Source organism: Aythya ferina (genome assembly GCF_964211825.1).
Source record: "Aythya ferina genome assembly, chromosome: 20".
In the NCBI taxonomy this organism is placed as follows: domain Eukaryota; kingdom Metazoa; phylum Chordata; class Aves; order Anseriformes; family Anatidae; genus Aythya; species Aythya ferina.
The window spans coordinates 11,339,439-11,356,803 of record NC_140318.1 but is presented as its reverse complement, the minus strand read 5'-3'; the positions used below and the strand labels follow the sequence as shown (position 1 = coordinate 11,356,803).

The 17,365-nt window shown below is 55.5% G+C and overlaps 2 protein-coding genes across 14 annotated transcripts in view; both read right to left on the bottom strand.

Annotated features, from left to right (window-relative positions):
• Positions 1-3,200: 3,200 nt before the first annotated feature.
• NRARP (NOTCH regulated ankyrin repeat protein) lies at positions 3,201-5,272 on the bottom strand. Its single transcript, XM_084494657.1, has one exon. It carries the CDS (start codon positions 5,088-5,090, stop codon positions 4,746-4,748), a length of 345 nt encoding a protein of 114 aa, XP_084350783.1. The 5' UTR covers positions 5,091-5,272; the 3' UTR covers positions 3,201-4,745.
• Positions 5,273-12,088: 6,816 nt separating this feature from the next.
• EXD3 (exonuclease 3'-5' domain containing 3) overlaps positions 12,089-17,365 on the bottom strand; it is a 300,789-nt gene continuing 295,512 nt past the window's right edge. For all 13 annotated transcript variants that reach the window (XM_084494495.1, XM_084494500.1, XM_084494498.1 and 10 more), the window contains one exon: positions 12,089-16,738. In XM_084494495.1, coding sequence (XP_084350621.1) covers positions 16,425-16,738 — 314 coding nt within the window. In that variant the 3' untranslated portion in view covers positions 12,089-16,424. The remainder of the gene's footprint in view (positions 16,739-17,365) is intronic.

Sequence of the window (17,365 nt, the reverse complement as noted above, 5' to 3'; positions counted from 1 at the left end):
CCAATATTTTTGTTTTATTGGAACAAAAATAGAAAAGGAAAAAAAAAGAAAAAAAAAGCCTTTGGAGTTCCTAGATTTCTTGGACTGGGTTTCTTTAGAGAGTGCTGCAAAGCGGGGCAGCTCTGGGTGCTGCAGCAGGGCCAGCAGTGGGGCTGAGGGCTCAGCCCAGAGTTGAGCACCGCCAGCCCCACTCTGTCCCTGTCCCCATGCATAGCTCCACTGCACTCTTGGCCTCGGCGCTTCCCCTCTGCTCGGGGCCACCTGGGCGGCTGTGCACATGCAAGCCCAGGGCACAGTGTGGCTTCGTGGGTGCTGGGCTGGCAGCCAGGGTCATGCAATTTGTATTCACTGACCAGCCAAAATCTCCTGCAAAGGGGCTCCTGGAGGCCCCAGCCCACTCCATGGGAAGAGATTTACACAGAAATGCTGCATTTCCTTGGGAAACAGTCTTTTTGCTTATGGTTTGCACAGCCTGGCTGGCCAAAAGACACAGGAAAAGGTGCATGATAAAAAGCCCTGGGTTTCTCTCCACAGCAATAATATAACACCTGGATGAGTGTTTTTTTTTTTTTTTTTTTTTTTTTTTTTTTTTTTTTTATCAGCAGTACTGTCTCAAACAGAGGCACTGCTGGGGATGGCAAAGCAGGCAGGGGAATGGGTATATGCGTGTCTCACTGCAGGGGCTGCCCCAGCACCTGGCTTGTGCAGAGCAAGGCAGTGTCCACAGTCATATCTATGACCCCACTTCAGGTTTTGCTCTGTCAATCCGGTACGAGCAAAGAACACTCACATCTAAGCTGCTACATAGTACCTTAAAGCTCACCCTGTCCAGTGGGCTCTGTGCCTCCAGAAACTACCTGGGAGCAGAAAGATATTAGGGTTTGCCTGTTAGGGTGGCTCAGTGCATTTTGAATCCTGCCAGCAGCACTCCAGCACCAGGAGGGCTTCAGTGTTTTGGTGGTGCCTTACCTGGGTGGGTCCCTGTCCATTGCCCATATCACACAGCACCCAAGTGGCACCAAACTGGTTCAGGAAGGCTGATGTTTGCAGGACATTGCTTTTGGAGTCCCCAAGAGCCTGCACCCAACATCAGGCTGGGCATGGCACATGTTTCTAGACGATCTGATCATTGCCAGAGCTGGTACAATTATCTATATGGAAAGAGCATGGTCCCTAAATTACCCTGGTGTTGGAGGCTTGCTGTGCCCTGCCCCCAGTGATACAGGCATGGGGCTGCTGCTGTTTTTCCCACTTCCCTGTGCAGCTGAATCCTGCCCCAGGTGCCTCCAAAGGTGCAGGGCTCAGTCTGCCCTGGTCTTTGGGAGAAGACTGGGGACACCTTTGGTGGTGCTGCCTCTCATCCCATGGGGGGCTGCTGGAGTCAACGCTGGTCTGATGGCAGTGTCTGGATGCCGATGGCCCCATTGTCACAGCCCAGAGGCCCAGCACAGGCTGGAAGGGAACCAGGCCACCTCACCCGCCTCACCGAGGGCAGTAAAGAAGCCTAGGAGGGTTTCCAGATACTTAACCTGCCAGGCTGAGGCTACAGACCCCAAAACCACTGATCCAGGGGAGCCAATGCAAGCTGAGGCACAGAGAGCTCATGCCTCACTCCCCAGGGCATGTGCTACTTTTGAGGCCCAAACCCAAGCACTTGGCCTGGCTGTACCCTGAGCCAGCACCCTCAGCTACTACTGAGGCTAGGATGGAGAAACCATCAGAGCCCCGGACACACAGTCCCCAACCCACCAGCCCTGCAAGTGTTCTTCAGGGATCATCAAACCCCAGGTGCAGCGCTGCCAGCGCAGGTCACAGTCACCTTGTGGGCCCCAAGGAGAACACAGCAGCTTAAAAGGGAGAACCGGGAACCCATCACCCCCATCACAGCTGCCACAACCCCATGCATGGGAAAGAAACAAAAAAGACATTTTTTTTTTTTTATAAAAAGATCAATGAAAAATTTATTTATAAATTTCGCACTCTGGGGCTACATGTCTATATCATACACTCAGGAATATGCTGTACTGTACAGACTTTATCCAGTTAGAAATGATCATATAGTGACCCACATACAGCTTCAATATAAGCCTAAAAATTCTTAACATTAATTAACATAATTAAAAAAGGTATTCGCATCTAAAGAAAAATCTACAGAAAAACTCCTTTCTGGAGCAATCTGTGCATCAGCTTCAATGTCTGCTTATTTCACTGACATTATCAATATATTCTTCTTACAAAAATAATAATAATAATTAAAAAGATGACTGCCATAAGGTGACCAGTCATGCACGAAAGAGCCTCCCCCACCTGCCTCTTTTCTTGTACTCCCCGTTTTGGCGTGAAGGGTCAGCAGCACTATGAGCCAACAAGGGGGGCGGGGGGACCCTCATTTCAATTTGAATCAATCTGCATCCCTTTTACTTCTCAAGATAAAGAGAGACGGGGTGTGGGGGTTGCATAGAAAATTGAAACTCTAGGGACTAAGAAGGGCAGCAGCTTTTCAGTAAAATACAAAGGGATGTAAAAATACATCAACTCACAATTTCAGAGCAAACCCCCTTCCCCGACATACAATTTCCAAAATCTCAGCGTGTCTAAAGCTCCAGGAAGCTGGAAAGGAACAATACTTTTCTTAAACTCACTCAGCAATTCACACAGGAGATTCACAGTCTTAATAGGTATTTTATAAAAATATAAATATGGGTTACATCATGTTGTCTTTACAACACTGGACAGAGCTCCCTTTAGACTGGGTTTATAACCAAGATTTCTTTTTAAAAATCCATCTAGAACTTGGCTTTAAAATACACTTTTTTAATATTATGTCATAAATGTTATGACATTTCAATGTGGCAAATCCATTTAGTCAAAAAATGTGCAACCATCTGGTAACAACGATAAAACCTCGCTAGAAAAGATATTGTTCCCACCCTGTAACTATTACACAGAAGCACCAGTGGAAGTGCTGGACACCACCTTCAAGGCTCACAGAAAAGACTTCAGCTAAGCAGTTCCTTGCAAGTTACAGCATTGACAGTAGACACTTGCGACAGGGCTTTTTTCCTTTTTCTTCTTTGAATCTGGAGCTTTTTACTTATCCCAAATTGTTGAAGTGGAAGAAACAAAAACTGCAGGTGAAACCATCAGAGACAAAGCAGAATATTCAGTGCAATGGGAAATAATAATGGCAGACTCAAGGCTTTAGTTTTGAGACTAGGAAAAAAAGCATATTTCCCAAACCATATTTTGAAACACTCACCACCAGCTTCAAACAAAAACCAGGCTCACAAACTTCACCCACAAATATATACATACATGATAAATAGTTAAGACACAACCCAAAAAAACAGCAGGTAACTATTTTTAATTGTAATGGTTTGGATAAAGGGAGTAAGAGAGGAAAGAACAGGGAGATGGCAGTGATATGGTTGGTTTTAGTGCAGACAAACAGAAGAGGGATGAAAGACCAGGGGGAGAGAGGAGACTTCTGAAATTTTCCGCATTTTCCAAATGGATGTTCTTGTGCCATAGCAATAAAAAGCAGCATTGCGATTATACGTGCAGTCACTTCAAAATGCGACTTAGGGTGGCTTTCTCTTCTTCCTCCCTTTCTTTTATAAATATATATATACTTATATATATATATATATATAGTATAAAAGGCAGGTGACTCTACATACATCAAGTGAATCATTCTGCATTGAGAAGTGTTATCCAAGTTTCACCAAAAGAAAAAAGTTCCCAAACTATTTCTCAGTAGTTTTCAGGCATCTCTCTAGGCAGCAGAGAGCGCTCGCGCCCCTTTTCTGTGCAAAAGCAAATCCTCTGCCTCTAGAGTTTATTTCACTTTTTTTTTTATATGAAAAAAAGTTCAGGGTTTATTAATCCTCCCTTCACACACAAAACCAGAAGGAAGGATTCAACGTCTTTTCCTGTGATCTCACGTGTGCTGAATGGATTCAAGAATCGGCTGAGGATGCAGACTTTCTTCGGACACCCACAAAAAAAAGAAAAAAAAACAGAAAACCCAGCACACACACAAAAAGCAATCAGGCAGGGCGAGAAAACCAAGTCTGTCATATTCCAATGGAGTTGCCTCAAAAAAACAAAACAGAACAAAAAATGAAACCGAGCAGTAGGAAGACACTGGGCGAAGCCTGCCGGAGGAGACGCGCGTCCCCCTCCGGGGCAGGGACGGGGCCGGCGGCTGCCGGGAGCCACCTGCCCGGGCGCTGGCGCCGAGTCCCGGCGTGGTCGGAGCTGGCTCGGGGGAAAGCACCGCCCGGCGACGTGGGTGCATCTGGGGAGGTGTTGAAATGAATTCGTTTCTGAGCCAGAATACTTTAAAATCGAGGGACAGGCCACCACGGGTGTTAGAGGAGAGGGGAGAAAGGATTAAATATTACGGGGGAGGGAGGGGCGGGGGGAGGGGGGGGACAACCGTTTTAAAGCATCTGACCAGATGTCAAACTGAAACCGTGAATACTGTGAGTGCAGCCGAGGTAGATGGAAAAAAAATTACAGTAGGAAAACAACCCTTGGAAGAAAAACAAAATTAGAAGCAGGTAAATGGCGGTGTGTTTGTTTGTTTGCTTTCAGTAAATCTTTGCGGGGCCCCAGATTTCTTTGCCAAAAAACAAACAAACAAAAAACACAAAAACAATCAAAAAACAACCAAACCACAAAAACCACGGAGTCCGAGCAGCTTTGACATGTCAGGAAGGCGGCGGGGCGGCCCCGCGGCATCACCGGGCGCCGGCGGAGTATTTGGCCTTGGTGATCAGGTAGAGGACGATGTCCTGGTGGCCCCCGAAGGCGGCGATGTGCAGCGCGCTCCAGCCGTCGCGGTTGGCCAGGCGGATGTCGGCGCCGAACTTGACGAGCAGCTTGACGAGCTCCAGGTTGCCGTCGATGACGGACTGGTGCAGCGCCGTCTGCCCCTCGGGCCCGAAGGAGTTCACGTTGAACTCGCAGTTCGTCATGTTCTGCAGCAGCGACTGCAGCTCCTTGGTGTTGCCGCGCCGCACCGCCTCCTGGAAGACGCGCTGGCTCGGCGGCGCCGCGCACGGCGACACCTCGCTCTGGCTCATGCTGCCGCCGGCCCCGCTCGCCTCACGCCCCGCATGGACGGCGCCGCCGCCGCCTGGGCCGGGCCGCCGCTACCCCGCGCGGCCGGGCATGCGGGGCCGGGCTGCGGCGGGTCCTGGCCGCCGCTCCGCGCTGCTCCGCGCCGCTCCGCGCCCCGCAGCAGCCGCCGCCGCCGCCGCCGCCGCCGCGCCCAGGCCTCTCTGGAGCGGAGCCGGCCCCGCGCCGCGCCTTTTACCCCCCCTTTTATTTGCATAACAATAGCACGGCCTGACGGGCGGGGGGCGGGGCGCGCCGCCCGCTCGCCCATTGGAGCGGCCGCTCGGGGGGCGGGGCGCGCCCTTCCCCCACTCCCGAGCTGCGGGGGGGAGGGGCTGGCCCGGGGCTCCCCCGGCCCGGAACGGCCCGGCCCGACCCGACCCCCCCGGCGGGCGCGGCCCGGCCCCGTGCCTCCGGGCTGCAGCCGGCTCGGCTCGGCTCGGCCCGGCCCGGCCCGGAGTAACGCGGCCCGGCGGCACTGAGCCTGCCCTCGCTTATTCCGCTTTGTTGGGCTCGGCCCGGCCCGGCACAGCACAGCACAGCCCGGCTCTGCTCGGCTCGGCTCGGCCCGGCTCCGCATACCCTAGCACGGCGCGGTCCCGCACGGCGCGGCTCGGCTCAGCTTGGCCGGGCTCAGCATAGCCCGGCCCGCCTCGCTTTGCCCCGGCTCGGCTCGGCTCGGCTCGGCCGTGCTGGCCGCAGGCAGGGGGCACCAGCGGCCGAGGTGCGGGCTCCCTGCCGAGGCCGCGGGAGCTGCGCGAGGATTCGCGGGGCCGGGAGCGGGAGCGGTGTGCGGGCAGATGCGGGGCGCCCCTGCCCCGGGCTCCGCGGGGTGCAGCCGGCCCCGGGAGGCTCGGTGCCGCTCACTCGGTCCCTGGGGGCCGTGCCCGGGCTAGGACCCACTGCACGGCGCGCATGGGGTCTCCTGGTGCGGGAGCGCTTTGCGGTGCGGCCGCTGCAGGTAGGCAGGAGCGTGGATACAAAATCAGCTCATCGAGCAAAAACGTGCTGGCGAGGCCGGTGCTGGAGCACTCGAGGTCTCCCGCCTGCTGCCCCCAGCCTCGTGCACTGCTGGGGACCGAGGATGGTGCACCACGGCGCTGGGAAGGATGGAGCCCCCCCGGCGCCCATTTGGCCCAGGGAAGAACAAATGGCAAAGGCTGGTGCAAAGCAGAGACCCTTCCCCAGGACTCCGCGCCCCCCGGTACAGCACATCCGCCTCCGTGGGGCATTTGGTCGGCTGGAGCAGGGCGGGAAGTGCGTGAGGAGAGGAAGGAGCGTGCCATAAAACACGGCGATGGCAGCCCCGTGCTGCTCCAAGGGCCCCCGCAGCCGGCCAGCAGATGCCAGCACGCCGGCTCTCACCTGGCCTTGCTGGCATGTTGCTTTGGGGGTGGAAAGGGACAAATCAGCCAGCTGCCAAATTCTGCCCAGATCAAGTGAGAGCTCTTGGATGGATTGCACTGTGAGCTCAGGGCACGAGCTGCCCAATGGTGTTTTCCTGTGGCTTTTCCCTGGGGCTGGGCGGACTGGGGCTGGTGCTCTGCTCGTTCCCTCACTGGGTCTGGCTTGTCTGTTGGAGGCAGGTGACCCAGCCTGATGGGGGCTGCGAGGCAGCAGCGATGCCACTGGCTCACCCAGACAGTGAAAGCAGCTCTTGGCTTGGCAGCAGAAGTCAAGGCCAGCACTGAAGTGAGCACGGCCCTGCCTGACTCCGATGTAAGGGACCGACAGCTTCCATAAGGGACCACTCCTCTAGGTCTATTCTTTGCAGCCAGTTCTTCCCAACCCTATCCCCATTTCAAACCTCATTCCATGCCTGTGCCCACCCCCATCTCTGTCACCATCCCATCCCCATCCCTATCCCATCTCCATCTCAATCGCATCCTCATTCCCATCTTCATCCCATTCCCATACCATCCCCCTGTATCACCCCCACATCATGCCCAACTCAATCCCTCTCCCACTCCCATTTCCATCCCATCCCATTCCCATCTTAATCCCCATTTCCATGCCCATCCTAATCCCTGTCTCATATCTATCACCATCCCATCCTCAGTCCTATCTCCACTCCACACCATTTAATTTCCTCTAGCCAGAGCTCTCCCAGTCACATCTTTTGAATGCGAGCGCATTGAGGTGCATCGCTCTATATAAAGGTGCCATATGGAAGTGCAACACAAAACTGAGGGTTTTGATGTGATCACTAGGGGTGGTGGTGCTGGGACTGCACTGGTAGCTGCTGCTGCAGTAGGGTTGCAGCGCCCCCTCCCCCCCCCCCCCCATTTTGGTGTCCTGTGTCCCTGCAGCTTTTCTCAGGACATCTCCCGTACCACTGGGATGTGGAGCCCCCACAGCACTGGCAGGCACACCTCACTGCTGCATGCATGGCCCTGGTGGGCACCACCATCCCCCAGCACAGGACACAGTGGTGGCCTCAGGGTTTTTGAGTCAGATCTGTCCCATGACATCAGTGAGGAGACTTCCCCCTCCCTCCCCCCTCCAAGGACGGAGGCAGTGGCCCTGCCCCACATTGCCCCGGCTGTGGTGGCAGTGGGGGACACGAGTGGCAATCCTTGGCCTCCTCTATCTGGGGTGAATGGAGGGACGTGCCTGGAGCCACTATGGTTCACAGGGGATTGTGGCTGCCCCGCACCCCGAGCTGCACTGAGGTCCTGTCACAGCCTGGCAAAGTGAGTGGCCCTGGCAGCGCGACCCCCGGGGAAGGCTGGAGCTGCATGGCCATGGAAGCTGCCCCACTCAAGAGCCCAGCAAAGGGAAAGCATCTGCTCATGAGGCTGCTTCTGCCTGAGTTGAACGGTGCCGCGGCTGCAATGGCAGGATTGTGACACCCAGGACACTTGGCTTGCAGTTGCGGACCAGGGTCACTAAACAAGGGTCACCATCCCCCGGGGTGCCTGCAGCTGGTCTCTGTCTGTCCCCACCGCGAGGGCTGTGGTCCCCCAGCTCCAGCACCATGGGGCTCCCTCCTCTTCACTCTGAGCAGAGGAAGTCTGGTGTGGGGTCTCTGCTGGCACCAGCTCACCCTGTCCTTTCCACTCCTAAATATCCCAGGGCAGCTGATTTGGTGCAAACTGGCTTAGCATCTGCTATGGGCCAAATCCTGCAAGTTGTCAGTGCTCTAGCACTTTAGTGAGCCGTGGGATACTGAGAATTGCTCACACCTCCTGGTCTGGGACTCGGCCAGAGCTACGTCCTTACAAGCAGCTCTGCATTTGCCAGTGACACTGGTGAGAAAAATAACAACCCGGGCAGGAACCCAGTCATGCAAATATCCCTCTTTGGCAGGTGGGGGCAGGACTCTGCCTGGGAACGGGGCCAGGGAAAGAGGAAAAATAAAAAAAGAAAAAGGCAATTTTGAAAGCGTGCATTTCAGCTCCAATTTGTGTTTTGGTTTTGTAACCGGAGACGAGCCGGGTGCATTGCTGCGGCCCTCAGTGAGCCAGGCCAGCCTTCTGACACCGCTTTGGGTTTCAGGTGGCCAGACGGGCCACGGCGAGTGTGCTGGAAGGCCCCGAGAGGCATTCCTCTTCGCCCAGCACTCAGCAGTGCCTTGCAAAACCAGTAGTCCCACCCTGTGATTTATCTGCTCCTTTCTGAGAACAGGGGAAGCCGCAGAGAGCGCCGGCGCTGCCGCTGGTTGGGGGAGGAGGGGAGAAGCAGCCCGGTGCTGTAACGCATTTAGCGAACGGTCACGCAGAGAAACGCAGAGGCGTGAGACGTGACAACTGAATTTCCCCCTGCTTAGGAGAGTCTGGGGCGAGATGGGCAGGGACTGCTGCCTCCCCTCCATTTGCTTTCCTGGTGGCACTGCAGGCTCAGAACCGCCGCGCCAGGCTCAGCACTATGGGCTGGGTACATTGGAGCCCTCTCCAAAAATGCCGAGCAGGCAGTGCCCATCCTTCGGGCGAGGCGGACAGGCAGCGAGAGTCCAGCCACCCCCGGAGGCCTCCTTGAAGGGAGTCGGAGAGCCAGGGGGACGGATCCGGGGCAGGCGGCGAGGGGGCGTGCCCCCACTTAATTCATTAAAATGTGTCGGAGAGCGTGGGAAAGACCAGAGCTTTTCTTCCCAGCACAGAGACCCAGCAAAAGGCGCGCGCAAGAGAGAAATCAGCCTGCGCACACTCTCGGCTTGCTGCGAGCTGGGAGGAAGCTCAAAGGCAGTGCAGGAACTGCTGCAGCCCAGGGCTGGCCAGGCTGGTGTTGTGTCCCCATCGTGGGTCACCAGAGCCACAGAGGTGCCATGCAGGGCTCTGCCAGCGCTCCCTGCCTGGCTGAGAGGACATGGGGAGGGAAGGGAGCCCTGTGCTGGGTGCTGAGGCTGCTTGTTTGCAGCGTGGTTTTGGGAACATTCTCCCTCCCATAGCTGCATCTTTGGAAGCCCGGGTGGGTGGAGGAGAGCCCTTCCCGGGGAGGCTGCTTCCCAAACCTGGGAGGGAGCTGCAGGGAAGAGAGTGCTCAGGGAAGTGCTGCGAATCCCCCTCTGCTCACAGCAGGAACATGTGGGGCGATGGCTTTGGGAGCAGCCTCGCACCCTTACCAGCTGGGTAACATGGGCACATCACACACTGTGAGCCTTCAACAACACCCGAAAAGTGCCCCAGGCTGGGCCGATCCCTCTGCCAGTACTGCAGGCAGGGAGATCTTGAAGAAGCTGAGGTTTGCAAAGGAAACTTTGGCTTGTGTGGCAAGGACAAGTGTGCAGGTCCCCTGCAGCTGTTGCAGTTCAGTGACTGGGAAGCCTGGGGACAAGAGAAGGATCCAGGCATCCTGGGTCCCCCTGGGACACCCACACCATGGGGGGCATCGCAGGGATGTGTGCTGGGGACCTGCCACTTCCCATGGGTGGCAGCTGGGATGCTCCACATGGTTCCTCCCACCCAGCCCATGATAAACAGGGTCTAAAACCTGAGCACATCTCGAGCATGGTCACAGTCCCATGTGTGCTCATTGTCTTTGGGGGGATTGTCCATCGTTGTCCAGGGAGCAGCCCTGCAAAGCGGCCCTATGCAGCAGGACCTCGATGCCCCTCAGGGTCTGCAGTGACTTGTACAGGGCTGTGCAGACTCGTCTGTTCCACTCTGGCTTGGCCTTCAGCCCACGCAGTGGTTTCAATCTCTGTCTTATCAGCCTTCCTCAGTGCTGGGTCTTATCCTGCTGGGAATGCTGCAGCACTTACGATGTCCAAACCCCGCCTAAAGCCTACAGCCTCCACGTATCTGACAGCAGGAAAATGCTGTTCAGGCAAACAGCCACCAAATTTGACACACTCGGAGGTGGAGAGCTGCTGCTGCTCCTGCCCTTGGCTGCACACAGGGCTCTCCAGCTGCTGGCCCTGCGGGCCACCCCGTGGCATTGCCTTGGCTGATGTCCCTGCTGCAGCTGCGCACGCTCGGACCAAACTGTGCTTGAGACCGTGTCTCCAGAGACAGCCGTCACTCTGCGTGCCTGCTACTTTGCAGTGGATGCAAGGATCAGGGGCCATCAGCACACAGCTCCCACCACTCCATTCCACCAGGAGATGTGGTACAGCCTGTTGACCCTGGCAAGGGGACCCAGTGACTGCTCTGTGGGGATATTTCTAGGGTCAGGGCAGGCTCAGGGGTGACACAGCCATAACTCTCTACAGGACATAGAGTGAGACACGCTAGAGGATGGAAGTTCATTTGCCTGAAAGTCATGCCCACATATTGGCAGGCTGATGAGAAAGGACTGGTCCCAGGCTCTTTCCCAGGGAGCAGACATCTTCCTGATGCAAATATCCCTCTCACATGGCACTGACACTTCTCCCCTCTGCTGCCCCCCAGCCAGAGCTGACCCCAGCCCGTGGGAGCAGCATTTCAGCAGCACAGGGCAGCAAAATGCCCTGAGCCTGCAGCCAACCTCAGGCTCGCCAAGGCTGGGTCTGTGCCCAGAAATGTGCTGGTTTGTTTGAAAACGGCAGCCGAGCAACTGGGAGCTCGGTCAGAGCATCTGGCTCCGCAGCGCCCGCTTGGAGGGAGCCTCGGCCCTGAGGATGAGTGGCTCAGCTCCAGCCCTCATCCTGCCGTGTGCTGGGATGGACTGGCCCTGGCTGAAGCCATGAAATCACACCAGGGATAGCGGAGTTGATTCCTCTGAGCTGGTCAAACATGCGGCAAGGTTTCCGATCCAGATTACACAAGGAAGGAAGTTTGCTCGGAAGGGGATGGGGATAAGGTGGGGGAGAAGGGAGGGAAGCACATTCCTGCCTGATGAGGAACAATGTTGATATATTCATTTGTAAACTAAAACTGGCCCAAGTGCCAAACACCTTGTCTCCATCAAACTCCGAAGGATATGTGAGAAATACACAAGGCGAGGAGAGGAACTGGGCTGATATCCGATGCAGCGTGTGAGTTCCTGGGGCTCCGTGGGGTCATGGCAGTTGGAGCCACCCCAGAACTGAACAGAAAAGCCCAGGGTCAGGGCTGGCAGCACTCATGGGCCATCTGGTGGCTGCTCCTGCACCCCAAAATGCTCCCGGCCCCTGGGGAGGGGGGAGTGCCGGCATTCCCACTCCCAGCAGGTGCAGAAGGACGCGGGTGTTTCAGCAGGAGATGCTAAAACAGGTGAACACATCCTGAGATGCTGCTAAAGGCCACCAAGGAAACCACATTTTTTCCAGTGTTCTCATCCAGCCTAGGCCCTTCTTTGACAGCACAAAAAAAAAACATGCTTCCTTAGCACCACTTTATGACAGCGTTCTCCATGATCATGACATGCAATGCAGAGGCAGATCTGGGGTGTACGTGCAGTGTCCCGGGGATCGGGCGGCTCTTGGCACGTCCAGGCCACCCAGAGCCTGTATCCCTGCAGGAGCTGCCCAAGCTGCCCTTCAAACACATGATCAAACAGCCCCATAAAAACATGAAGGACACAATACTGCCCTAATAAATGTTAAACATTAGTATGGCACAGACAATGGGATTTATTTTTTTATTTTTTTAAAGAAACCAGATAGGGAAACAATATTGCAGGCTGATTAAAAAGCTGGTTTAATTCTCTTTGATGTGTATCCACCATTGAAAACCGGACAATTTATTACTTCCTGGATGCTGCTCAAGGCTGGTCTGACTTGGAGTTTTATGTTGACTGTGTCTATGCCTGGAGATAACCTTGCTGCACAGATGGCATCTCCACATCCTCCTCTTCAAGCAGCAGAAGGGAGAGGTGCTGTAGCTGAGCACACATGGGTATACCTGGGTCTCAGCCACTGCCTCGCATCCCCTGGAGTGCTGAGCTGGAGCAGACCCACGGGAGTCATTTTGTGCCATGCCCACATGCAAAGACTGCCCTGGGCTGCTCCTGGCCAAAACCAGATCCTGCTGTGGTGAAACTGACCCAGAGCACCTGACTGCCAGCAGCTGAGGCTGATCTGCCACAGCCCCCAAATTCAGGGAGGCATAAGGCTGATGAACTTCTAGAGGTGCCCAGGAGGCAACCCTGCTGTCCCCAGTGACCAGAGGGGCACCTCCTGTGAGGTCCCCAAGGACCAGAGGGGCCCCTTCCAGAGAGCTGTGTGGCCAGGAGCCATCTCCAGGGCTAGGGACAGGGTCAGCTGTTCTGCTGTCCCTCCAGCCAGCTGTCTTCAGTGCAAAAGTCAGGTAGACAGGCATGAAGCCATGGCTCAGAAAAATCCAGTAAACAAAGCACCAAAATGCCCACAATCTGTCTGAAAACATAACTCGTTAGGCTCAGCGCTCATAGCTGCAGCTCCAGCCTCCTCACTGCCGTCTGGGGATGGGATGACTCAGGTGTTTGTATGACTCAGAAATTTCCCCCTACCTGGGTCCAGTGGGGTTCACGTCATTACACAATTACCCACGAGGGGGTAGATGTGTTGCTCACCACTGAGGCTGGGGACAGTCTTGCTGTATTCCGTTCCCATTTTCTGCCCTCATGGAGCAAACCCCAAGAGCCTCCTTGAACTGTGGCAGGATGCTGACATATACAAGTCTGCACAGAGATGCTGTTGCCTTGTGGGTGAAGCACAAGCTTTGTCCTCCCTCTGCTCTAAGGATTTTCCACAGAGTCCCTACACCTCCAGAGGAGCTGCGGGGTCTGGTTGCCCAGAAGGACATGGCAAGGCATGAGCTAGGAGCATTCATGGAGGAGGTGGCTCGTGTTGCTGAGCTGATGACTGTTCTGCAGAGTACTGGCATCAGAAGTGGGTGAGCATAAGGATATGACCAGTGCTACGCCATTTCTGGGCATCAAATAGAACTCTTGGATCCACAGGGACAAATGGAGAAACCCCAAAACAGCTCAACTGTTCAGATCCATCAGGCTGAAGCTGCCAGCACAGCAGCCCAAGGCTGAGAGCAGCAGGACATCCTCAAGGGGGTGGATGTGGATCAGGGATGACCCAGGTGGGTGCTGGGGGTGCCTCAGCAGTGACCCTGTTTGCAACTTTCCCAGATCTCCTTCCTACCTATGGGAAAGGGATGGAGAGGGAAAGGTCTGATCAAGAGCCAGTGCTTCAGAGCTGGAGGCAAAGGTGGATGAGAGAACATGGATGATGGTCCATGCTGCTGGGAGTGCAGCTGGCACACTGAGAGCACCTCTGTCTGTGCGTGTCCCTGTCCGGCAAGGCCACAGTCCTGCCACAGCACCAGGAACAACTCAAGTTGGAGGAATCTCAACTGCTCAGAGTGAACACAATTGCTTTGAATGCTGTCTTTGGGAATAGGGGACAGGCATTTTTTAACCATCTGCCAGCAACATCTAGGAGGAACACCTCTTATCATAGGTAATGTCATCTGCAGGGAGATGATGCCTGAGGTTGTGGTGTCATTGGCACAGTAACAAAACCACTCAGACTTTCCCCAAGGGGTAGATGATCATTTCCTAGTGCACAAAGCCCTGTGCTGACAGGGTATTCAATACTGGAGCTCATCCGGAAGGCCCAGGACGAGTTCATTGTGCCCCAATGATGGTGACTGGCCCAGGCCATGGAAAAACAGGTTATTTGTCTCCAGATCACTGTATCATCACCCATGAATGCATGTTTGGTCCCTCCACTAACTGATTTTCCAGCACTAGAAGCCCTGTAAACAATTGCCAGTGCACCAGGCCAGGAGTGCCCATTAAAGATGTCAGTTTAACAAAACAGCTTCTTCTTGGCTGCCACTGCCCGGTCCCAAACTTGTATCAGAAACAGGCAAAAATGACCTCAGGGTAAAAGGGAAGATGAAATTCCAACTCCAGATAAAGAGGGAATTAAGAAAAATGCACTACCACCTAGAGAGAGCTCAGGGCTGGAAAACTAGGAAATGAAACACAATTCCTTTAGGTTATGCAAAATATGTAGGCAACTGAGTGGGGAAACTGAAAGAATCAATGGATAAATGATGATGACTGAGAACAAGGCAGCTTAATCCCATAGGAGAAATAATCCTCTATGCACCGCATGGCTTGAGGTGTTGATGCACGTGTGGGGAGGGTTGCTTGTGCCAGCATCCAGCAGCCGACCTGCCTGGTGCGGTTACAGGAGGAGCCACCAGCAGCTGCAGAGTGGCACGTTTCAGAAAGGAGGCAATGGGGTGGCTGGGAGCGGAGCTTTTGCTAAAACAGGATGGTTTTGGTCAGGGAACCCTGTTGGGCAGCACCATGGCAGCCCCACTCCCCTCTGCTGTCTTCTAATTGGGACTGGAGCAAAACGGCTGCATCATGGCAATGCAAAGGGGATGGGAATGGAAATGTCAGCAGCCGGGGGAAGCCCCTGATACTGACGCTGAGCTGTGGTGGCAGGAGCTCACTGGGGTGGCATGTCCAGCTCCAGCTGTGCAGCAGGGACTGCCAAGAAGAGATGATAGGTGCCTGTGCTAATGTCACAGCAGGAGCTCATGGAAAGGGGGGTAGAAGAAGTGTTTTTGTGAGGCAAGAGGGAGTTGCCTTGGGCCCCTTTGCCACAGGGCTCAGGTGGGGATCAAGAAGCGTTGGGTGAAATGTCCCTGCGGAGAAGGAGCCCTCCCCACCGCATGGCCAAGAGCACTCAGAGAGGGAAAGCAAGTCAACATTTCAGAGTAAGCTGCCTGGGCAGGCATTTCACCGGTCTGTAAATGTCACACTTAAACCAAGAGCCCCTCGGGCCCTGTTAGCAATAACATCAGTGCCTGGTAGTTAACTAGGATTAGGGGAGGAATGTTGCAAATGCTCCTCTGTTACTGGGTGGAGTGCACTTAGCCTGTCCATGGGACGGGAGACGCCAGCCAACAGTACCCAGAGTTACAGGACCAAGCTGTGAGGGCTCCTCACCTCACTGCTGCTGCGACCTGGGAGCCTGCCTCCTCCAGTGACCCCTGCAGCCACCTTTGGACACCGGGTGGTCCCACTGGCAGCCCCGGCTCCTGGTGATGGAGGGACCACAGGCTGTACTGCCACTCCTGTGTATGTCACGCAGAGCCCTGGGCATGGGGGCTACTTGATGGACCTGCCCAGGGCTGACAGAGCTGGCCAGGTGTCTTGCACCCACAGGAGCTCCCTCTGGAGCCATCCTGCTCTGCTGGGGTGCAGGGTGATGCAGGTGCCAGAGGGCATCTTGGTGTACCCACAGGGGTTTTTGGTGGCTGCCAAGCATTGCTCAGCACCCCCAGCCTGTGCCCACCCAGTGTGTCTGTGGAACAGCTTGGAGAGCCTCAGGTGATGGGGCTAGGGCAAGAGGGAGACTGGGGACAGATGGTGGCATCATGCAGAGCCATGTGGAATGAGTCCCACAGCCTGGGGAGCATGCTGGGTACCAGAGAAGCTTTCTCAACGCACTGCTGTTAGGGATGCTGCTCCTGGCTCCCAGCACCCGGCAGAAAGGCACAGAGCAGGGTGCTGGATCGCCCCCCCCCCCCATTGACCTCCTCATGGAGAGCAGCGTGTGGCTCAGTTGGATGGGGACACACCTCACTGGTGTGAGGGCGCTGCAGACCAATGGGTGCCACAGAGTCAGCAGCACCCACATGGCATTTTGGAGAGCTCAGCCACCCTCTTGCCATGCCCAGCCTGGAGGGAGGCAGAAATAAAGCTGAACATCCCTTCTCCAGATGCTTCTGATTTAATGCTGTCATGTTGCAAACCACCAAAACCATCACTCTGCCACTGCAAATAGGACAGCCCCCTCCACCGTGGAGCCCAAAATGTGAGCACACCTTCTAGCCTCGCCCCCCCAAACCAAAGCCCACTCCATGCAAACCTGCTCAGGATATCTGGGGAGTGCATCCCCATCGTCCCTGTTCCACTGCCAAGCTGTCCTGTGCCCCATGTCCCCCTCAGCTCAGCTTGTAGATGCTCTGTTCATCCCCCGTGATAACAAGAACATCCTTAAACTGAGAGACAACACGTCCAAAATGGGACCCTTCCCAGAACACTTTCCCACAGCGGGTGCAGCAGTAGAAGTCAGTGAGCTCAGCTTTGTCCAGCACCCCAGGGGGGATGGCAGCAACCTGCAGGGTCGTGCCCTCCTCCAGTCCCACAGCTGCCCCACATGGATCTGTTCGCTCTAGCCACTCGCTCTGTGTGGTCTCAGTGCGCTGGGCAGCATCACAGGTCCGGCTGGACTTCTCCTCGCATGGTGTGGAGCAGCCTGCAGGGACAGGAGACAGCACATAAACAATCATCCGCCAGTGTGACGAGCGAGATCTGTGCTCAGCCACAGGAACAACCCTCACTGAGGAGTTGCTATCCCCTCAGGGCTGCAACCTGGGGAAGAGCACCCCATGAATTCGGGAGGTGATCACCAGCACCAGCACCAGATTGCCTGCCCTGAGCATGGCACCAGTGCAGCCTCCTGTTCCCAGCAGCTCCTCCACCATGTCCTGCTGCTGCTGGAGACCAGCCTTGGTGGTATTCCAGGCTGGGGGACTGCACCAGTGACTGTGTAGCTGTATGGGGTGCAGTGGTTTTGCCTCCCTGATGCATGTCAGGCAATGATGCTCTCTGAGATGGGCTGTTCCCCCACGAGGCAGCTGCATTGCTGGGCATGCAAATGGCAAAGAGGCCCTTACTGCTGTTATGGTTAAAAATACACCATTAACAGCTGTCAGCGCTGCTCATGACCCCCGTAAGCTCTCCTGCTCTGCCTGGGTGTATTGGGCACTGGGGTATGTGTGACATCCCCTTCCACTGCACCACCCTGGCCCCCCTGGGCAGGGTCACTTCAGGGCACTGCGTGGGGACGTGTCCCATGTGCTGTCCCTGCATGCCCTGACTG

Excerpts from the sequence above, each read along its gene's own strand:
- NRARP (XM_084494657.1), bottom strand. The coding sequence starts at position 5,090 with ATGAGCCAGAGCGAGGTGTCGCCGTGCGCGGCGCCGCCGAGCCAGCGC.